Genomic DNA, 23,460 nt, shown 5'->3' with positions numbered 1-23,460 from the left:
TGCAACATTTAATGCACAGTAGCCTAATTTAGCTGTGCAGCAAATGTCTCATGTAGATGTGCCTGCTGGCTCAACTAATTCGTCTGAATGAATTCCAAAAAGAGAAGGCAGAGTATATTTGTACCTTGTATACTAACTAAATTAGAGATGCATCTAATGCAAGTGTTCATGAGCTGGAGCTCATTTCTACAGATGTTCACAAAAGCTTGGACTATATGTATCTAATTTATTTAATAGATTTCATAGACATTAGGGCTGGAAGGGACCTCAGAAGATCATTTGAGTCCAGCCCCCCACCCAAAGGACAGGAACTCAGCTGGGGTCATAGGATCCCAGCAAAATAAGCATCCAATTTCCTCTTGAAGGTGTTCAGTGTAGGTGCTTGAACCACCTCTGATGGCAGGCTGTTCCAGACCTTGGGGGCTCAGACAGTAAAGAAATTCTTCTTTATGTCCAGCCTGAAACAGTCTTGTCATAGTTTATGACCGTTCAACCTTGTCATCCCTTGGGGCGCTCTGGTGAACAAACGTTCCCCCAGATACTGGTGATCACCCCTGATAAACTTATAGGTGGCCATCAGATCACCCCTGAGCCTGCGCTTTTCCAAGCTAAAGAGCCCCATGGCTCTCATTCTGTCATCGTAAGGTCTGTTTTCCTGACCTCTGATCATGTGCGTGGCTCTTCTCTGGACTCTCTCAAGCTTCTCCACATCCTTTTTGAATTGTGGAGCCCAAAACTGGCCGCAGCTGGAGTACTGTATCCTCACCAAGGCCAAGTACGAGGGGAGAATGACATCCCGGGATTTGCTTGAGAAGCATCTATGGATGCAAGCCAGTGTTTTGGTCATTTTACTAGCTGCAGCATCGCATTGCAGGCTCATGTTCATCTTGTGGTCAATGACAACCCCCAAGTCCCTTTCTTCCGTAGTGCTAGCCAGTGTAGTACCACCGAGCCTATAAGGATGCTGCAGGTGTTTCTTCCCAAGGTGGAGAACCTTGCATTTTTCGGTGTTAAACACCATCAGGTTCTTGTACAACCATTTGCCGAGCTGGTCCACGTCAGCCTGAAATCACCCGCCTATCTTCTGGTGTGGATGCTTTGCCCCAAAGTTTGGTGTCATCGGTGAACTTGGCCAGTCCGCTCCTGACTCCAATGTCCACATCTTTAATAAATATGTTGAACAATATGGGTTCAAGGACAGAGCCTTGGGGGACCCCACTGGTCACAGGACACCACGATGAGCGACTTCCATCTATTACCACTCTCTGGGTCTGACCACAGAGCCAATTTCCTACAGCGGATCGTGGTGGACCCAAGTCCACAATTGGCCAGTTTTGCCAAGAGGTAATAATGGGATACCAGATCAAAGGCTTTTTTGAAGTCAAGATATATGACATCAATCTCTTCTCCCTTGTCCAGGTGGATAGGTCACCCAGCCATAAAAGTAAATGAGACTGGTCAAGCAAGACCTACCTAAAACAAACCCGTGCTGGCTAGCCCTTAGTATGTTGGCATCGGCCAGTCCATTAAGGATGGCCTCTTTAATAAACTTTTCTAAGATCTTCCCCTGGATAGAAGTCAGGCTGATAGGCCTATAGTTAGCCGGATCCACTTTCCTCCCTTTCTTGAAGATCAGCACTACATTGGCCTTCTTCCTGTCTTCAGGCACTAAACCAGAGCACCAGGAATTTTCAAAGATCCATGCCAGAGGCTGGGCTATGATGCTTACCAGCTCCTTGAGTACCCTGTTATGTAGATTGTCAGGGCCGGCTGACTTGAAGGTATCCAGCCTCTCAAGGTGTTCCTTCATGAGGTCAGCATTAATGGAGGGCAGGGGATCTCCCTCACCTGTACCTCCCTGTCCTGTAGCAGGCATGGGCGTCCCATGGGACTGATGAAAGACTGACACAAAGTACCCATTTAATAGGTTGGCTTTTTCCTGGGTGTCAGTTGCCCCATCTGGTTCAGCAGGGGTCCAATGTTGCCCTTGCATTTCCTCCAGCTCCCCACATATCTGAAAAAGGACTTTTTGTTGTCCTTGATGCTCAAAGCTAGCTGGAGTTCAGTTGCAGCCTTGGCTTTCCTTGTTTGCTCTCTGCAGGACTGGACCAGTGCAGAATAATCCTCCTTGGAGGTGAAACCCATCCTCCATCCTTTGTAGGCCTTTCTTTTTAGCCTCAGGAGGTCCGCTAGGCCCCTAGAGAGCCAGGGGGGCTGCTGCGCCCTCTTGCTGCCTTTCCACCGAGATGGAAAAGACTTAGCTTGCGCACTGAGGATCGCTCCCTTGAGGAGCAACCACCCCTCTTGAACTCCCCTCTCCCTGGAGTCATGGTCCCTTAGGGCCTCACTGAAAAGCCTCCTGAGCTTGTTAAAGTCGGCTTTCCTGAAGTCAAGGACTTCTGCGTTGCTGACTGACTTGCCAGCTTTACGGCAGATAGTGAAGGTGATCAGCTCGCGGCCGCTGTCACCCAGCTTCCCATCGATCACTAGGTCGCCAATTAGGTCATCCCCAGTAGTCAGTACCAGGTCGAGCAATGCTTTGCCTATCGTTGGCCCATAGACTTCTCGAGTCAGGTAGAGGTCATCCACACAGTATATGCATCTAATTTAGTTAGTCTGCAAGGTGGAAATCTGCCAGCCTTCTGCTTGACTTTCTACTAACAAGGATAACAAAGTGTCTCTGAATTCCAACAAGCAGTACTTTATACCTTGTTTGGTAAATGCAGAAACTCTTGCTCCAAGCAATGGCAAAAAACAATAAAGAATAAATAATTCAGGACACCCAGAATACACCTGTATAAACACTTGTAAAAGGTGTGATGTGAGTGAATACAGCTGAACAGCCCTTTCAGAAGTATTGTTGCCACATTGACTCATTGAAATATTGCAAAAACATAGAGGGCAGCATACTATTCAGGCAGTATTCCTGGAACAATTCCTTCCAGTGTGTACGCTGACTCAAGTCGAGTTTTAAATTGGTAACCTATTTGCAAAAGCTAAATTATTCTTATTTCAGCGTCTTCTCATTCCTTCCTCAAAGTAGTCTTAGTATACATAGTAAATCTGTGTATTATCTTATCACCACACACAGTTGAGAGAGCAGAAGGTAACTGCAGATTACTGTACTATTCCTTTCTTTTGCAATATCTCAGTGATTTTTTGTAATGAAAGTATATTCTTGTCTTATCCAATTAATGGAAAGTTTTGTAGTTAAGGTTATAACTAACTTTAAACCAAAATTGGGGCTTTACTCTCTAAAACTTGAAAGGGGGAAGCTAATCTACACAAGGGAGTAGGAAACTTGAGAAGAATGTCTGACCAACAACAAGAGGAACTGGGTGAGATAAGAATGTTGAAATGCCTTAAATATGAAGTTCCTGCATCCTCAATTAACATCTTAAAGCTGTACAATCACATCGAGGAATAACAGCTTGCTTTAACTATATAAAATGATGGTGGCTCGAACACAGCTTCAGAGACAGATATTTTGAGGCACCAGAGACAAGGACAAAGCTCTAAGTGCAAACAGGGCTTTAGTGAGAGACAAAGAACGGAAAAAACATGGTCCAAGCTTTCAACTGTGAGCACTGCCCTTGCACGTGCAAACAATTAAGGTCACTACAGACTGAGGCTCTAGGTGCATACAAACACTGAGCATCTAACTCTTCTGAAAACAGAGACTTCAATACCAGTGGTCAGCAACCATTTGTGGCAGCAGCTTGGAGTGACCTGACTGGGGCTGGCACTAAGAACTAGCTGCCACTGCCGTTTCTCCTTTGATGGGCAGCACTAGCATGGCACAGCAGTAGCATCCCCCACCCCTGGAGCCATGGGCTGGATCCAATGGCTCCAGGATTCATTGGTTGCTGGCCGCTCCCCTACATTATTTATAAGCTTCTTCCAAGGCAGCTGTCAAATCATAGTAAATGATATGCATGTTTAAAGGCATCTCCTACTGCACAGTCTGGGGTAGCATTAAAATGGCAGATAATCAGGTTAAGATACAATACTTTGGAGATTTCCATTTAATCTGATGTAACAGTTCAGGTAACAAGGAAAACAAGCATTCGCTGCCAGCAGGAAAAAGAGGATCAGATGCTGACAGGATATGAACTTTTCCAAGATGCTTACAAATTTATTTGCGAGCCCCAGGATAGAGTCAGCCAGTCTCTGTCGCAAGCACTGACGTCTGCAAAACACTAACCTTCATCACTTCTACCTGCAGGTCCTCATTGAGTGAAGGAGTCACTTTGACAGCATTCAGCATCTGATTAAGCAACTGCTTCTCATCTGCGTCTGTTTCCACGGATACAAATCTGTCATCAGACAGCAGCTTCTGCAAAGAGACAGAGACACTTTAATCTCAGAGTTGGCATATTCTGTGAGTTTTCATTATCCAGCTCCCTTGCAAGTCCCTATTAGATATTAATGCTTGCACAGTGGGATTTCAGCCTGGGCCTAATTCTTCTGAGTTACAGCAATACAAATAAGGAAAACAGTTGCCTATCCTAATGGATTGCTAAGAAGGAAAGACCCTAAGCTTTGTTTACAGAGCAATTAAAGCACTTTTTGGTTCATTCCTGAATTCCATTATTTCTTTCCCCTCCGACTTTTTCCTGGAAGCTCAAATGATTTTTAAAAAGGCCATTTTTCTGTTGCAGTCTAACACATGAATCCCTGAAGGTTGTTGAAGCCCTCAACTAGCATACAACTTTTATTGTAGAAATAAGGCTTCAGCAGGTGTACAGAGTGGAAAATAGTATAGCTAGCACTTTTCTATATGTTGTTCAGCAGGCAATGTTTCAGATATTATCCCACTCATTTGTTTTGGGTTCACACAGGAACAGAAACAGAGGGAGCGGCATGCCAGATTAATGGCAGCAGGTAGGAAGCAATTTTGTGTTGCTCAAGAACAGACTACCCAAAAGTATAAACTAGGTTACCATATTTCCAGTTTCAAAAAAGAGGACCCATGGGAGGGAATATGACTGTGGAGGGGCAGTGATATGCCAGTGTCCTGCCCCTGCTTCTCACTCCCAAGCCACAGCCTGCCCCCCACCCAGCCCTGCTGCTACCCCCTCACTTCTAACCCACAGTACCTTGTCCCCCAAGACTATGCTTCCAACCTGCAGCCCCCCATCCGTGCTAATGCCTCTCACTCCCAACACACAACCCCCTAGCAATGCCTGTGCCCTGAGCTCCTGACCCACAGGGAGGACCCAAAAAGAGGACATGTCCAGAAAAACCCAGACATATGGCAACCCTATATCAACCAAACCCAAGCTCTCCCAAGAAGCTGCAGGAGGAGAGGCTGGCCAATGGGCTAGTTTTAAACAAAGACATTCTTATGGACTAGTCAGGTTCCCTCTGCTTGGAAAGGTTCATAATAGGGTGTTAGTAAGTATTTCCAGAGAGCAGGAAATACATAAATAGAGAAATTACTAGAACAGGTGGCATGAAAGTACACATTCATTTCAAAGCCATTATATTTAAGTTACATGTTTTATGGAAGCCCACTTTTAAATGTGATTAAAGGAACAGAAGTACCACCAAGGCTCATCCAATCCAGTCCCCTGAGATCACACATGGTAGCATCCTAAGCTGCCTCCCCCCATTTTTTTTTTAACTGATCAAGCTCCACTTTTAAACTATTAGGTGTTTTGCCCCCACAACTCCTATTTGAAGACTGTTCAACTGCTCCTCTTATGGAGAGAAACCTTCTTCCACTGTTGAGCCTAAATTTATTTATAGTCCGTTTTATACCTAACTGTTGTTATGCCAAATTTGTCCATTCTTCTCATGTGTTCAGCCTTCAGTGTATTTACATACAGTATTCAGATCCCCTCTTGGCCTTTATTTTGTTAGGCTGAACAAGGCAAACTCTCCTATTCTACCACAAGAGAGCTCTCCATTTTTGGGGTCAATCAAGAAGTCCTTTTCTGATCCTGTTCCAGTCTGAGTTTGAGTTTAATCTTCTTCAATAAGGCTTACCAGAACTGTAAGAGAATTCTCACCACTGCTTCAAACAATAGCACTACTACTACTACTAATTGCCTTCTATCCACTATATATATATCTTCCTTGAGGCAGCCATAGAATACATTTGGCATCTTCAAGGCAGCATGATATTGGTAGCTCATGGTGCTATGACTAACCTACAGAGCCAGGTCTTTCTTTGCCTGTTATTTCCCACTGAAAAACATCCAGCTTTTAAAATCATTTTATATAGACTAGCATAGAAGTAGGCAACCCCCCGGCATAGATGCTGGAGGGGGACAAATGTGAAGGCATTTTGTTTGGCACATATGCCTCGAGGCAGATGGCAGGGAAGGGGCTGGGGCTGCACTCCCACAACAAGGATTGGGCCCCTGATGGCTCCCCTACCACCCACCCCTGGCATGCCAACATCTTACAAGTCAAGGCTGTGGGTATTCTTGGCACTCTGACCAAAAATGTTGTTGACCCCTGGACTAGATGGATTTTTTTAAATAGAATGATGTGGTTGGAAGGGGGTGTCAAGCTTTTATAAGGTACTCTTTAGGGTTTCATCTGTACCTGACGAAAAGGTATTTTAAAATTATTATTGCAGAAATTCTTATTAGTCCCCAGATGTATGACCTTACCATTGAACTTTGTTCTACTGAATTCTCTCACACTGCTATTATTCCACTTCACTCATATTGTTTCTGTATAATCTAATCCTTGTCTATACTGCAGGTCTCTTAACTTGATGTCATCAGAAGATTTCATTACTACATTCCTACTCTTCATGCCAAATCTATTAAAGAAAGTATAAATGAAATAAAGGACTGAGCCTTGAGGAATAATAAGTTCCCTCCAGTCCCATATACCCCACTTCAACACAATCTGCTGTCTTCTTCCTTTTATCTGTCTAGTTTTTCTTAAACTAGAGAAAATAGGATTACTACAACTAATAATTTCCCAGTGGGGCAGCAGATCAAACGCTTAGCTAAAGTCTCATGGATGAGATCTACCACATTTCCTGTCTAGAAAACCATTATTTATAGAGGAAAATAAAATGTTACCTTTGTTAAGCCCGTATTGCATTTTTCCTGTATTCTGTTATGCTCCGCATCTTTAATTATTCTTTAGTTCAAAATGTGTTATTAAAATGTACTGAAACAACACTGAAGTCAGCCTAAAAGCCATTTCTGTTTAGGTACTGTTTTAAGTACAAGGTTAAATTTCAAAAGTCCAAATCTAACAAAACCAAGATAAGCTTATATGAAGCAAATTAAAAAGTTTTAAAAATGCCATTATCCTAGTCTGTGGATTCATTAGGAGATTCAGCCTTAGAGGATAAAAGTCAATTCACAATCCTTCCGGAATTCTTGGTTGCTTATAGTTCTAAAAACATACTCCCTAGGTATGTCCATGCCAACACAAGAGTTTAACAGAGTCCTCCTATCACAGAACAAGATCTCCTGATACATGGCTACATCCCACTTATGTCCTCAAGATGGCTCCTCTGGCCTTTTGGCTAAGGGCAAGTGAGACTTGGGGGCATACGAACTCCAATGCCTCCGGGCTTGGGGCCTACACATAAGATGCCTGCCATGGATTTGGGAGTATTTGAAACCCCAGGCTGCAGAATCTGGGAGGTCAGATACTTGCTGGTGGTAGCACCATACAGACTTGGTTGATTGAGCACTGCTCAGCTGATAGACTTCTGAACTGATATGGCTAATTTGGCCTGAGACAAGAAACTTCAAAATGTCCTGAAGATGGCATGCAAGTACCAAAGAGGCCTTCTCTCTCTTGCAATGAATTCCTTGTTTGTGAACAGCAGCTTGCATTTAGCTAAAGAGCAGCTGTAACCATTTATTGTAAAGTATGCTCCAAGTAGGAAGCATTTACTATCTCAGTGCCTTCATTTTAAAAATAAATGCTCTGTTTCTGTACCGTTAGCTACAAATGCTTTAGCTCCTTGAAGTCCGTGCCTGCTTTCCTAGTCTTACATTGCATAAACATTTACTCTTGCAATTTAATAAAACCTTTCTATTCATTTAGAATTGTTGTGCTTTAATGACTAAGACATTTTGAAATTGAAATATTTCAAAGGAAGTTGACATTAGAAATCTCATGAGCTTCAATAAGGAGAAGTGCAAAGTCCTGCACTTAGGATGGAACAATCTGATTGACCACTACAGCCTTGCGGGCTGACTGGTGGGCAGCAGTTCTGCAGAAAAGGACCTGGGTGTTACAGTAGACAGTAAGCTATGAGCTAGCAGTTTGCTCGTGCTGCCAAGAAGGCTAATGGAATACTGAGTTACATTAATAGGAGCGCTGCCAGCAGACTGAGGGAAGTGATTATTTCCCTTTATTAAGCACTGGTGAGGCCACATCTGGAGTACTGTGTCCAGTTTTGGGTCCTCCCACTACAGAAAGGATGTGAACAAACTGGAGAGAGTCCAGCAGAGGGCAACAAAAATGGTTATGGCGCTGGGGCACATGACTTTCGAGACGCTGAAGAAACTGGGCTTATTTAGTCTCGAGAAGAGAAGACTGAGGGGGGATTTAATAGCAGCCTTCAACTACCTGAAGAAGGGTCCAAAGAGGATGGAGCTGAACTGTTCTCAGCGGTAGCAGATGACAGAACAAGGAGCAATAGTCTCAAGTTGCCAGCAAGGGAAGTTTAGGTTAGATATTAGGAAAAATCATCTCACTAGGAAGGTAGTAAAACACCCAGAGAAGTAGTGGAGTCTTCATCCTTGGAGGTTTTTACGGCCCAGCTAGACAAAGCCTTGGCTGAGATGATCTAGTTGGGGATGGTCCTGTTTTAAGCAGGGGGTTGGACTAAATGACCTTCTGAAGTCCCTTTGACCCTAATTTTCTATTCTTCTATGATGCAAATTTGTAGAATAGGCTTCAGTATTTATTCCTATATTTACTCTTTCAGCTTCTGAAGTGCCACAATTATTTGAGATGATTAGAGAGGAACAGGGGACTCCATCAGCACAGGTTTTTAGTCACTGGCTAGAGTGCACAGCAGGCACTCCTATTTACTAGGAAAGAGGACAGCTCCCACACAAATCAATAGAGTCATGTTAGTTCCAGAATACCTCTGCAGCAGTGCATACATCACTAGATCAGTAGCGGTCTGTGAAGTAGGCAGTATTCAGATTCGGCCCAATTCGGGGGACAGTGATTCGATTAACTGATTCAGATCACTGTCCCAATTCAATCTGGCCAAATCTGAAGATTCAATGCCAATTCAGAGAATCAGCAATTCAGACATAGACACAGCTTTATGTGTTTTTTCTACACACCTTGAGGTACCAGGCATGGCTAGTTAACGCCGAAATGGTGGGGCGGATGGAGTGTCCCACAGGAGCATGGGGTGCCCCCCTACCACACGATCCGCAATGGACCCGGAAGTGGATTGGAAGTACCTCCGATCTACTTCCAGGTCTGCTGCTGAGCATGCAGGGGCTGCCCCCCCACATCTCCCCAGCTCAGCAACTGGCCATAGGGGGAACCCAGGTGACCTCCCAGGAGGCACCAGATGCTGAGCCAGAGGGAAGGGTGGGGTCCCCCGTGCACTCTGCGATGGACCTGGACCGGAAGTGCTTCTGGTCCAGTTCCGGGACGGCCACTAAGCGTATGGGGGATCCCCACCCACGTGCTCCCATGGGACACTCCATCCGCCCCCCATCTCAGCGTTCATCAGCCACTCCTGGTACGTAGAAAAAACAAATGAAGCTGTGTCTATGCCCAAATTGTCAAATCTCTCTGAATCTCTCCAAATTGAATCAGAGGCTTTTGATTCGATTCGGAGAGATTAATGGGTCTCCTGATTTGATTCGGAGATTTGGTTGCCGAATCGGGCCAAATCTCCTCTGAACTGAAATCGGCAACCAAAGCTTTGTACAGCCCTATAGATCAGTACTTCAACTTGGAAGCTGTGTTTACAGTAAATCCCACCCACACCTCAGAATTTAAATGGCACAGGAGTTATCATTTTACACATGTGGTAAGATAACAAATCAAATATATCCAAGTTTTAAGTCATACCTGCATCCCTGCTAGGGCATGTTGGGCTAACTTCATGTTCTTTGATTCCAACGCAAGCTGGAGTGGAAGGAGGCATTTCTCCCTACAAAATAAAGAGGAAAATAGTGCTGAGAAATTAGCATTCTAGAAGAGTACAACCATATATATGTTCCTAGCATAAAAATAGAATCAAATGCAAAATAATAATAAAAAAAATTAAACAGCAATGAAGACAATGGAATTTCCCCCACCTCTATTAAAAAAAACAACAAAAAAACAAACAAACAAACCAAAAAATGAGCTGAATTTCTCTGAAGTCCTCATTCAAAAGAGCACTTTTCCAGAAAAAGATCAGGTTACAAACCCACTTTCTGAAGCATCTGTTCCTTAAAACAGCTTAGTTTTGCCCACCTCGGGCTCAGGCTGTCCCCCCTCTGCTGCTTCAGGCCGGGGCCATCCCCCAACACCCCCTGCCACTTTGGGCTGGGGAAGAGGCTGGGGCCTGGGCCGTTCCCCATCTTCTTCCACTGCTTTGGGTCAGGACCAGGCCTGCTCCCCATCTCCCCCCCAACACCGATTCAGGCCAGGGTCAGGGCCGTTCTCCCCCTCCTCCCCTGCTGCTTCAGGTCAGGCCCGGGCCAGGGCCCATAACTGTGGCAGTATTTGTGGTGGCAGCAGGGAGCAGCCACCAGCAAGCCCCCCTCCCCTCCCCTGTTTCCTGCCACCACCCCTCCCTGCCGGCTATTGTTGGGGGAGAGGGGGAGGGGTGCACCAGCCCCTGACTCCAGGGAGCAGACCTGGGGGCTGGGGAGCAAGGCCAGAGTGCTCTAGTCCCCGTCATCCCCCTCTGCCTCCAAAGGGGCAAGGGAGGGGGCAAGGCCAGCTCTGCTGTCCTCACCCCCTCCCCTCCAGGCTCTTAGCCCCCACTGTCATGGTGGCGCTCCACTATCTGTCCCTGTCTGTGTAGGGCACTCTGATTGCCTGCTGAGACAGCCAATCAGAGTGTGAATAAAGTGTTACGGACAGACAGATAGATGTAGGCTTTTATAATATTAGAATCTTGCAGAAATGGATAAAACATTTCATTGGCTGTTGTTGGTTAAGTTTTGCTCCACTGTTTTGTCCAGAGTAAAGTCAGTAATCATGTGTTAACTAGTTCAGTTTAAACAGTTGTGTAGACAAGAAACAAACATTAAAAGGACATGGATTACACTAGGTTAGCTAATGTATGTTAAAGACATAATTATATTTTTTCAGCAAATAAACTATTAATTGAAAGAATGCATTTCTACCAATCGTTCATTTCTGCAAATACATACAAATTTAGCAGACCTATGTACATTTGTTCATCCCCTCGTACAATATGCTTTGCTGAAAAAAGGCTCTGTCTGGAAGAGTAGATCTTACTGTCGGTTATGGTTGGGATGTATCAGTAAAACGACATGGGCTCCTGCTTTCCCAGCTTGCCTACCCCTACGCAAAAAAAGGTAGCAAATTTTAAAAGCGAAGCTGAAACCTACAGATTCCTTTGATTTGAGAAGTGACCAGGGATCCTATAGGTCTTAAACTTTGGGGAACCCAACATAATTCCACTTTACACATAAAGTCTAAATAGGCACCTGATGAGAACCAGAACCATTTAAAGGCAGGGGTGGACCAAAGACAGCCTGCAGGCTTTGTCCGGCCCACAGCAGGTCCCTCGGTCCTGCCTGGCCCGGGCATCATCCCACAATGACGTGTTCTGCTGCTCCCTGGGCAGGCAGCAGGGCCCGCACTGTGCTGGACTGCCTTTCTTGGCAGCCCAGGTGGCAGCAGCTGCTGGCTCCAGCCCTGCAGTACTGGCAGGGACCTGTGCACAGCCCCAACCTGCCCTGTGCCTCTTGTGTGCTGCCCCTGCTGCCCCGCAGGGCTGCCTGGAGGCAGCAGTGAGGCAGACCAACACAGCACAGGCTCCACATGGCTGCTGCAGAAAGTGCTGGGCAGTGCTGAAGGGGAGGGGACACTTTTCACCCGTGCTGAGCACACTTTGGCTGTCAGCGCTGCTGCTGCTGCACCTGTTCATCCCCACAGGTCTCTGGGGGGAGCCCCACTCACTACTACCCACACACACTCATCCAGCGCCCCCCACACGCCCCCAGCCACCCTCCCCCTCGACAAACCCCATACCCACCCACGTCTACACATACCCCCGCTGCCTCTCCCCCTTCACCCCCACAATATACCGGAGTAAGACTTCATTTTGAGCTATTATACAAACCACCTCTATATGCATGATGCAAATGCACACAAAACAGGACAAAAAAAATCTTTAAAAAAGAAAATTAAAATATGTTATTGTGGATGTTAGATTTTTAGTGTATAATTTGTTTTTTTTCCTAGTTCCAAGATGGCAAACCTCCTTCCCAAAAGGAGTACTTCCGGGGCAAGGGCAAAGATATCTGGTGGCAAAGTCAGGGACTAAGGGGGCAGGACTACCCTTGCGGCCCTCGACAGCTCACCAAAAATTGTGAAGCAGCCCTCCAGCCGAAATAATTGTCCACCCCTGGTTTAAGGTATCTCCAGATTGGGACAATAATTAGTCCACCAAAAATCATTAGTGACTTTTCAACTTTAGGTCCTCATCTTTAGTGCCAGATTAAAGACTTAACCACAGCCACAGCCACCAGTAGAGCAGTATTCAGCAAACCAGTAAAGGGATGAACTATTGTACTTGGAAAACTAGACTGAAAATTTACAAGTGCCAAAAAAATAATAATAATAAAAATCACTCCCCGGTTTATACAAGTTAGCAGACAGACCACCCACCACACCCCGTCTGGGTGTTGCCAGACTTCATCACAGTCAAGAGACTAGGCAAAGGGCAAAAGTCTGGCTAACACAGAAGACTTAAACTTTATTTTCAATGACTACAATGTGAACTTTGCAAATGTTACAAAAGGCAATTTCACCCAAGTTTTAAAAAATATTAACGTACACAGATAAAGTAACAACTTCCCTTACACCAGGAAGATATTATGATAAATAGTTTTCTGGAATGACTTAGGTTAAGGTTTTATTACTAATAGGCTATTAGTAAACAATCAAAAATATATATGACCATGTTGTAGCATTGGTTACAGTGATATTAATGAATTATGCAGCCTTGTGTGGCTATGTATTGCTATATTGCGACTATTTTCTTAAGCAAACTGATATAAACTTGAGAGAGAAATATAAGCAAGTAGCCGCTTTGTTAAGAGTGACCATGAATTAAGAAAAAGAAAATGATAAGGGGGACATTCAAGACCAGAGAGGAAAAGGATAAGAAATCTGAATTTCATAAAGGCACGAATTTTAGTCAAATGACACCTTCCAGATCCATGAGACAAATCATCTATATAAATTAAATCTCTTGTTCTGGAGACCAGATCTGTCAGCCTATGCCAGAGGTGGGCAATTATTTCAGGTGGAGGGCCGCTTAACAAGTTTTGGTGAGCTGTCAAGGGCCGCATGGGTACTCCTATCCTTTGAGAGTTCCCCACCTCTTGTTGCTATCTTGGTACCAGAAGTCCCACCCTCTAACCCCTGACGTTTGCCACCAAAAGTTCTTCCCCTTGCCCCTCCGGAAATACTCCTTTTGGGAGGGGGGGGGGGGGTTGCCATCTTGGAACCCAAAATAAAACAAACTGTACACTAAAAGTCAAACACCTACTATAACATAGTTTAATTTTATTACAAAATATATTTTGTCATGATTTGTGTTTGCATAGTCTATAAAGAGGTGATTGCATAATAACTCAAAAATAAAACCTTAGTTCTGTATATTGTGGGGGAGGGTGTGTGCGTGTGGTATGTGGGGTGTAGGTGTGTGGGGAGGTATGTGTGGTGTTTGTGTATGGTGGATGTGTATGGTAGGGTGTGTGGGGGATTAGGGGGCTGTAGGGACCTTCCACACTAGCCCCATGTTGCAGCAGCAAGCAGGGAAATCAGGACACAGGTGCCCAGTGGACCACAGCTCCAGCCAGCGCTGCACACCACAGCAAGAGGCACAGCCTCCACATGGCTGCATGTATCGCTGGCGCTCTCTGCCACTCATGTGCAGCCCCTGCACTCACACAGCAGGGAGGGAAGCTCCATGTGCTGGAGCCAGGTGCCTTCCCTGCCAGGCCTGCGTAGCACCAGCAAGAAGTCTCAGGTGCTGGAGCTAGCTACTTTCCCCGCAGGGGCTGCGCTGCATGGGAGGGAAGGCCCAGGCACAGAAGGCGGTTGGCTCCAGAGCCTGAAGTTCCTCTCTGGTGCTGCGCAGCCCTGGCAGGGAAGGTAGAAGCCCAAGTCCCATGCTCTCGGCTCCTTCCCCTAACCCCCAACCCCCGCTGCTTCCCTACCTGCTGCCCAGAGCCAGCAGGAGACCAGGGAAGTGAGCAGGTCTCAGGAGCTGCAGCAGCCTGTACATTGGCAGACCAGACCTCCAACCCACAAGGGTGGGAGTAAGGCAATAAGGTATGTTTTGGTGGCTGTGTGTATAAGTGGGTGCCTCACTCCCACCCTCGTGGGCAGAAGGGCTGGGTAGGGCAGTCCTGTGGGGTGGATGAAAGTGCTTGGCGGGCCATATTTTGCCCGCCCCGGCCTACACACATTTCAGTGATATAATGACGAAGGCCGTACAGTAAACGCTTTGCTCAAGATTCAGCGTCGCCTAGATACCAGTTACAGTGCATCTAATAATGTTTGCTACTTTGTTAATGTGCCACAAAGGTCTCTAGGGGACTGTGAAAAGTTGGCTAAAGGGGCTCTGGTCTAGTCCTCAGGAATGGGGGTAGTGAAGAGGGTTGGTACCTCACCCATGTCAAAAATTTCAATTACAGTCTACAGACGAAACCAGATAGAAACAATGGTCTGAAAGCTTTTGAAGCTGGAACAGGCTATGGCAGAATACCAGCCCTGTTTCTCTCCAAAACTCTGCTATCTGACAATTTGGTTACCTTGGTCACTCCTGTGCCCCCTTTCTCAAGTGACCAAGTTCTAAGCTGAGCTGGATACATTCCTGAGGGAGTGGGGAAAGCCTGCTCCCTCTGTCTACATGACTGGCATCACATACCTGGGGGCAGGGCAGCCCATCACATACCTGTTGTTCTAAGCAATTCCAACCTGACTGGGAGGGGGCTGGAGACCCTGCCAGTCTACCCCACAACCAGTGATGCACTTCAAATTGGTTGGCTGGCAGCCAACAGGTGCTGCCCTCCACTGGAGCAGGTAAATGAGTTCATAAGGTCTATATAAAGTTGCGGACTGCCTAGGAGGAGGGGCAGTAGCCATAATGAAAATCAGAAAGAGAGAAGATGGACCAGCTGAAACCTGCTCTCTCTCTTGAAGCTCAGGAACAATGCCAGAGCAGGGGCAGGCAATTATTTTGGGTAGAGGGCCGCTTATCCAGTTTTGGCAGGCTGTCAATGGCTGCATGGGTTGCCTTGCCCCTTGACAGGTGCCCTGCCCCCTGGTCAACATCTTCAGACAAATGTCCCAGGACCTGCCCCAGTGGGCCCAAAGCAGGGCACAGACTGGCAAGGGTCTGTGGAGCCGGGCTGGGCTGCACCAGCAAGGAGAGCAGGGAGGTGGCCCGGCTCCATACAGCCCCTGCCAGCTGGGACCCCTCACTCCTGCCACCCTGCTCTGAGCCTGGCAGCACTGGCCCCAGGACACCGGTGCAGGCCCGTGTTCCCACTGGCTCCCACGCCCATTCACATCCAGTACCCCCCAGCCCTGCGGTACAGGCAGGGGGCAGCGCACAGCCCCAACCCCTTCCTCACCAGCAGGGAAGAAGCTAGTGCTGAGCACAGGAAAAAGCAGCCCCTTGCCCACCCCATGGCCGGTGCTCCCTGCTGCAGGCGCTCACAACCCACATGGGGCTGTCTGGAGCAGGCACAGGCAGCCCCACGTAGGCTGCAAGCAGCTATAGCATGGGGCATTGGCCATGGGACAAGCAAGGGGCCGCTTTTCCCCACACTCAGCACCAGCTTGTATCTGGCCCCACTGCCAGTCTGGGCTCTGCACCAGCTCTGGGCTCACCTGTCGGCGGCAGCAGCTGCAGCCCCCCCTACTTGCCGCACCAGGCAGTGTTGGCTGCTACTGCCTGCCCGGAGCTCGCGCGCTGGGCAGCCCAGAGGCGACAGTGGCAAACATTGTCCGGCGTGGCAAGCAGGGGAGCCACAGCTGCTGTCACCATGCACAGCTCCAACGGGCAAGCCCAGAACCAGCACAGGGCCAGGTTACAAAGTGGTACTCAGCTTGGTGGGGGGGGAAAAAGTGACCCCTTGCCCGCCCCATGCCCAGTGTCCCACACTGCAGCCCCTTGCAGACCGCATGGGGCTGCCTGTGCCTGCTCCGGACAGCCCCGCACGTGAGAGGCTGCAGTGTGGGGCACCGGGCATGGGCCGGGCGAGGGGCTGCTTTCCTCCATCCTGGGAAGGAACCCAGGGAAAAGCAGCCCCTCCCTATTGCCAGTGTCCCCTGCTGCAGCCACTCACAGCCCATGGTGCTGTTCGGAGCAGGCACAGGCAGCCCCATGCGGGCTGCAAGTGGCTGCAGTGTAGGGTGCTGGCCACAAGGTGGGCAAGGGACCACTTTGCCCCCACCTGCACTCAGCTTTTCTCTGGGTCACTTTTCCCCAGGCTCCTTCTCTACCTGGGGTCCTCCCCTGCCCTTCCCACCCAACCCCTTCCCCCTTACCTGAGGTTCCAGCGCTGCTGGGGCTTTGGCTGGGGTGGTGGGGCTGGGCAAGCCCTGCTGTTGTGGGAGCCTGCTGGACTTCCCCTAGGTCCTACTGCCTTTGGCAGATAAATATTAATTTTCTAAATTTTTTAGGGGACCCATGGGCCAGACAGAATGGCCTCGTGGGCCAGATGCAGCCCGCAGGCCACATTTTGCCCACCCCTACTCCAGAGAGAATCACCACCTGCCTCTGGATGATACTCTTGAGTAGGCTACCTGAGATTCAACTAGATATATAGCTTGCAGTAACTCAGATGTGAGATCAAAGGCTACCAAGCCACCCTGTCTGCTCTGTGGGATTTCTCTGATAATGCTCTACCCTGTACCCTATTCCAAACCTACTCCTTTTAGCCAATAAAAAGTTTTCCTTTGTACCTAGCATGGAAAACTTATTAGGAAAGGGGCTAGCTTATGCCTTGGGGTCCCCTTGGACACAGCTGCTGCTGTGAAACTGTGTGGACCTGCAGGTAGCACATGAATGTCCACGTGCACTAGAGACTTAGTAGTGCCTGTTGTCTCCACTTGCCTCAGCATGAGCTATGCAACACCTGCTAAAAATCTTATTTAAGTGACCTCAACCACAAGGACAACTGAGCATCAAATGCAGAAATAGGGATTCAAAAGATCTATCAGGTTGTACACAATTGCCTGGTTGAAATCTACATATCCACTGCGAGCATGAGTTGCGTGCAAATACTGGGACAGATATGACATTTTGGAAGTTGAGAGAGATGTGCAGTGATGCTAGCTCTATTTAATACACAAGTTTTTAAAAAGTGGTCCATTATTTGCCAGCACATGGGAGAGAGAGGGGTAACATCCTGAGTCCATTTTTTAGTATCACAGCAAGCCACATACTGGCCACATCATCTGGTTAGCCCACTTTTGGCATCTGCATAAGATGGCAAAGTCCCTGGTGTTAGCAGGGAAGGTACATGGGAAGCATAACTTTAAGGGCAGCTACTTTGGGCGTTGAAGGATTCTGTTTATTTAGACTGTAAGCATTCCGTGCACTTTATATGGTGCCTAGCTCTACTTAACGTGCTACAGCAATACGAACAACTCATATTAATACCAGGGACACAGCAAACATCAGGCTGATTTATTCTCTTATTAAAATGAACTGAGAAGTGAGAAAGGGAACTGGAACAGAGCCAGCTGATGTTCATTACAAAGGAAACTGTCTGAAGATCATTTGGCTCACGTGTAGCTACTGGGCACTTCAGCACAATACCCACCATCTGCAGTTACATATTGCAATTGATGAAGAACACACGCTATTCTTGATGCATCATCCAAAGCAGAGTGCAAAATTAAGAAACAGGAGGATGCAATCAAGAAGTGTCAATTAATGGAACTTTCCCTCCCTACTTTAAAAGAGTGCAACTGAAAAGCTAATTAATGCTGCAGCAGCCACCCCTTCTCATTACCTTCACTAAGACAAGATTGCTATTGTGTCATTCTCTGTTCTCATTACAGTCTCTGCATGTTCCTCCAGGCTACCGTTAAGGCAACTACAGCGGTCTAACCTTTGCTTGATTAGCCAAATATTCTGATTTCACTTCCGATCTCCAGTTTAAACTGAAGGCCGAATAGTAACTGCACAAAGACTGAACAAAGAGGGAAAGAGCCAGTCCTTGATGAGAGGTGACAGTGAAGAGGATCAGTAGGCACAGTGGGTGGGTCACTATTAAATTCCATCACTTTTTCAGATTGAACTCACTGGTTCACACCAGGTATAACTCAGGGCAGAATTTGGCATTAAGAGTTACTTTATTTTATTAGAAAAAGCAGGAGTCACATGCAGATCTGTTCCCCCACTTTGAACAGTTTGGCCCAAGAATGAAATACCAATTGCTTCAAGTTAGGCGCAGGATCCCCACTGGCATAACTGTGCATGGCAGTTTGTAGAGGAGGTACTTAGGATTTGGATGTCTATACCTGTAATAATGATATAATACCTAGCTCTGGACTAACTACTAAGGCTGAATCTTGTGCTTGTAACCCTCTTCCCTTCCATGTCTCCTTGCCTTCCCTATATCCTCCAGCCCCATATCCACGGCCCCCCATGAGGCTTCAAGCTTCCTTCCACACCTCATAGCCCCTCATCCAAGTCCTTAAAGGATCGCTCACTGTATCTAGTGCTGTTCTGTTCAAATGAGCAGAACATGATGTGTAGGAAAAAAGCTTAAAATAATTGAAAAGCAACCAACTACATCAGGCTTAAACAGGGCAACATCTCTCAGCCACAAATACTGTCACTTGCCTTGGCGTAAAAAGGAATATTAAAAAAAGAAGTGAATACCTGTGGCAACAGGCTTGCACGATGGGAAACGGCAACACAGGACAGGGACAGGAGGAAGCTGGATGTGACCAGATGGGAGCTACATGAGAGGGAGAGACCGAGGTGGGCAGTAGTGAGGGAACAAGAAAACTTCAAAGAAGGTCAGGCAGAGCAAGGAAGTAATTTTAATCCTAAGGATGTTGCAAGGCTGCCTTAGAGGAAGGCAGCATAAAGATGTGTTTGACCATGAATAACGACTTGTTTGTTATATGAAGTCCCAAAGACTCCTGCTACTGGAACATGATTATTTGTTTGTGTCCGTGCAGATATACAAGTTTGCAGTGTTATTCTCAAACCAGACCTACCAGCCACCCAATTTTGAGAGTCACTCAAAATTAGATGGAAAGAAATCTAGAAAGAGTGAATGCCCTGAATCAACACAGCTTCCCAGCATTCTGTCACTTCACTGCTAAAAGAGAGACGTTAATGAGCGCTCCCTTGGTGCGCTGTTGCTGTGGGAGACAGAAAGTCACTGGTGTGTAGGATTTGGCACGAGTCACTGCAGAATAATGTTATGAAAGAGCGATGTTGCAGCAGGGAACAGAGCAGTACTTGCAGAAGCAGTGGAACATGACAGCTTTCCTGGCCATGACATTCCCATTTCAAACTGGGGAAAAGCGATTAAACACCAAGCAAATTAGTGTGCTTTGCTGCCAGTCCATTGTGTAAAATAAAAACAGCACAGATAATACATACTGGCTCTTGATAATTTTAGTTTAAAAAGCAAACACCTGCTTGCACTCTTAGAGAATCTCTGGAGGCAATACACCTTATTCATCTGGACTGCCTAATTCCCAAGATGTTCCTCAGGTTGCATTTAGGTCAATGGAAGTTCTGCCTTTGATATCAGTGGCTCATGACCATGAACAACTTACCAAGGCCGTGCAGCAATCTCATGATAGAAATCAGGGATATAAGCTAAGAGCTGTGTCCCAGTCCCTGGTTGCAAGCTTGAGCACAAGTTGCCCCTCTTCATGCCAACTCCTGACAGACTTTAGAGCAGGGGCAGGCAAAGTCCAGCCCACAGGTCAGATGGAGCCTGTGGTGGACTTCATTTCCCAGCAGCCCCTATCCATATCACTGCAGCTAGTTTCCATGGAGACCCCAGGAGCAGCAGGGTCATGACAGTGCAGGACCAGGGTTTCCATGGAGACAGGGCAGGGGCATGCAGGTAGCAGAGCACAGCTCTACCCCAGCTCCGGACCATGCTGCCACTACCGCAAGATCCTGGCCCCAGCCCGGAGCAGCCCACCCAGCTGTGTGCCCTGCCAGCAGTGCTGGGACCAATCTCCATGGAAACTCGAGCCTGGTGCTGTTACAGCCCCACTGCTCCTGGGGTCTCCATGGAAACCATCTGCAGAGACGCAGGTAGTGGCTGCTGGGAAATGGAGTCCAGCCACTGGCTGGATCTACCATCTTGTCCACCCCTTTTCTGGAGTCTACCAAGTTAAACACAAACAGCAACAGTAGATGAGTTATTAGAATATAAAAAACATTTATACAGAGCACTTGAGGTGTCAACACCCTTTCCAACAGTCTGTTTGGAGTGGCTCCTCAGACCATCCCTCCCCTCCAGGTCTGTCACAAGGGAAGGAACTCAATAAACAGGCCAGTCAAAGCAGAGACCACTGAAAAGTCAGAAGAAGATAGACGATTATTATAAATAAGAGATCATAAAAACCCCGCTACCTTGTCCTAGTGGGAAAAGCCTTTAATGAGAAGAGAATAATGGCTCATTAATTCATCCTCCACATGAAAATTGTTATGAAGATAGGCAGAAGGCACAAACTGGGTTTTTTCTCGTTAGCATCTGTGCACACAATCTCATGGCTGGTCTTGGATGCTACTGTAGCATACAGAAAGGTGCCCTCAGATGCAAACAATGTGTCACTGTAATAAAAATTCTTTACTCTCATACAAATACTGATAATTGACTTCATTTTCACAGGATGGAGAAGAGAGACATTAAAAATAAAATATCTTCCTTTATTATCTCTGCCTGCAAATTACGTAGGACTAGCTAAATTGGGAAGCTCTAGGCCATATCTGAATGCAATTTGTATTTCCCAGAACAACACAGAGCCTAGCCAAGGAACCAGCCCAATAAAAAAAAAAAAAGTGATTAAATGTTATTGCCATTCTCTGATAAGCTGGTACATTAGGGGCACAGTCTTAAGGTGAACCAGGCATTTTTAAGAAAATAGATTTCTGCCACTGGTGAGCAAAAATGTGTATGTTTAAGGGGGCATAAAACAACTGGTTTAAATTATATTCGCAGAGAATTTGGCTCAAGAAGGGAAGCTAAATACAAAGGTCAGCTCTCAAGAATCTGGCTATACTCAGAGTGAATATACTTAAAAGAAAGAAAAAAGCCCAGTCCAACAAGGACTGAAAGGACACATTTTATCCCATGAAAGTTGAGATAATTTTGAAGATCTAAGATTATAGATATATTTTCAAATTACCTACAGGCCTTTTTAGCTACAGTAATTTAGGTAATGCTAAACCTTCTAGGTCAGCAGTGCTCAACCTTTTGGCATGGCAGGTTGCATGACTGGCATGGGGCCCCATTCACAGGTCAGGTAGGATACCATACACCAGGATGGGAACCTGGTGCCACCTCTGCTTGGCCCACTTCAGGATGGGGCCCCGTGCCTCCCCCCCTCCTTCATCATGTGCCACCAGATCGGGTCCCACACTGCCTCCCTGGGGGGGGGTCCATTCCTCTTCCCTCAGCTCTGCACTGCCCACACTGCCTTCCACAGCTCCTTGCCACCTCCCTCTGCTTCACACAGCCCACACTGCTTTGCTGCTGCTGCGAGCTGCCTACCTGGGGCCTCATGTCCCTCTCCTTGGCCCCATGCTGCAAGGCCAAGCCTCAAACCTCCTTCAGCCAGCCCCTTTGTGCCCAGATCAGGCCCCAGGCCACATCTGTGCACCAATTCACCTTGCTACTTGGCCTGTGGGGCTTCCTCCATGTCCGGAAATTTGCAAATGAAATAGCAGCAATTGCTGCCACTGCTCCCCTACTGCCAAATTTTCAGACCTATAGGAACCCCTGAGGACCAGATGGCATGGCTCTGCAGACTGGGCACTGAGCACCCCTGCTCTAGGTAAAACAAACCTTCTGAATAAAATGGTTACACTTGGTAGTTATAAAAGTAATCTTTCAAGTTATTTTTCTCAAACTGGGTGAGGGAATCTTAGAGACACTAAAGCATTACAGTTACATTACAGCATTACAGTATTTTTACCATTACAGTTAAAAATACACAGGTCTTCCTTTTAAAGGCAAGTGTGCTATAGCTCAAGGAGAGGTTGCAGGACTGAAGCACAAAATACAGGCTGAGGTTCTTTATGCTGATATATAGTCTGACACACTCAATTCAGTTGACTATAATGAATCCTTCTGTCCTTAAGAATAAGCCTTTATGGCTTTAACACCCATTGTAGACAGTGCTTAAAGAGTCCTTGACAATGAGGACCAAAGGTAAAAGCTCAAAAATTGTATTAAAATCTTTCCCTCATACGCAGATGTAACACCATATTCCTGTGTGACATTGCATTATTACAAAACGATCTTGCCTTATGAAATGTGAAAAGTGAAGTGTGCCTACAAAGATATCAATGGTGTTAAAATACAGTGAAAACAATGATGGCAAAAGTGTCCCATACAAAAGTTTTGGGGCTTAAGAAGCCTGAAGGCCAGTGATGCCAGCAGGAGTTGTGTCACTGGCTTCAAAGAAGTCATGATTTCAGTACTGCCAACCCCACCATGTCAAAAACCACTGGACAAACTCTTAAAAATCAGAAGAATTGAAATATAAATCATGAGATGCTATTTTTGAAGTGTGCGTGTGGGTGGGGGGGGAGGGGGTTGTGTGTGAAGGTGTGGGGGGCTGTGGGTGTGTGTGTGGAGAGTTTGAAGCCTGGGGAGGTGGGTCCCCACACACCATGGCAGGTACTGTGTGGTACTGTGCATCAGGAATGAGGGGCAGCAGCAAGGCTGGGGGAACTGAGCCTTGGGAGTGAAGGGCAGCCACACACAGACAGGTCAGGTTGCAGAGCATGCAACAAAGCCCAAGCCAACTTGTCCGGAGGCGCGGGTGTGGGTGGCTCCCTGCCCCTGCATGCACCCCTGGAGGAAGCATGGGGGGCACGTGCTCCCCAATTCGTGCATGAGCCAGAGGCAGACTGCCCAGTCCAGGCTGGGGCTCTGCACCCTGCTGCCTTTGCCACACAATGCTGCCAGGTGGGCAGGGGATGCTCGGTACAGCCAGTCACAGTTCCTGGGGCAAAAAGCCCCACACTCTGCCCCACACACAAATCTGGAGGGCATGTGCCCCCCCCATGAC

The 23,460-nt window shown here is 47.0% G+C and overlaps 1 protein-coding gene across 5 annotated transcripts in view; it reads right to left on the bottom strand.

The window, feature by feature from the left end:
• ARFGEF3 (ARFGEF family member 3) overlaps positions 1 to 23,460 on the bottom strand; it is a 155,974-nt gene that overhangs the window by 112,310 nt on the left and 20,204 nt on the right. For all 5 annotated transcript variants that reach the window (XM_090040238.1, XM_090040246.1, XM_090040264.1 and 2 more), the window contains exons 3-4: positions 10,036 to 10,117; positions 4,205 to 4,336 (exon numbers count right to left, since the gene is read on the bottom strand). In XM_090040238.1, the coding sequence (XP_089896364.1) occupies positions 4,205 to 4,336; positions 10,036 to 10,117 (214 nt within the window). The remainder of the gene's footprint in view (positions 1 to 4,204; positions 4,337 to 10,035; positions 10,118 to 23,460) is intronic.

This window comes from Crocodylus siamensis, chromosome 1, assembly GCF_052110815.1.
Source record: "Crocodylus siamensis isolate JL-2025a chromosome 1, ASM5211081v1, whole genome shotgun sequence".
Taxonomy (NCBI): domain Eukaryota; kingdom Metazoa; phylum Chordata; order Crocodylia; family Crocodylidae; genus Crocodylus; species Crocodylus siamensis.
The sequence above is the reverse complement of the archived record's forward strand: the minus strand, read 5'-3'. Positions and strand labels throughout refer to the sequence as shown.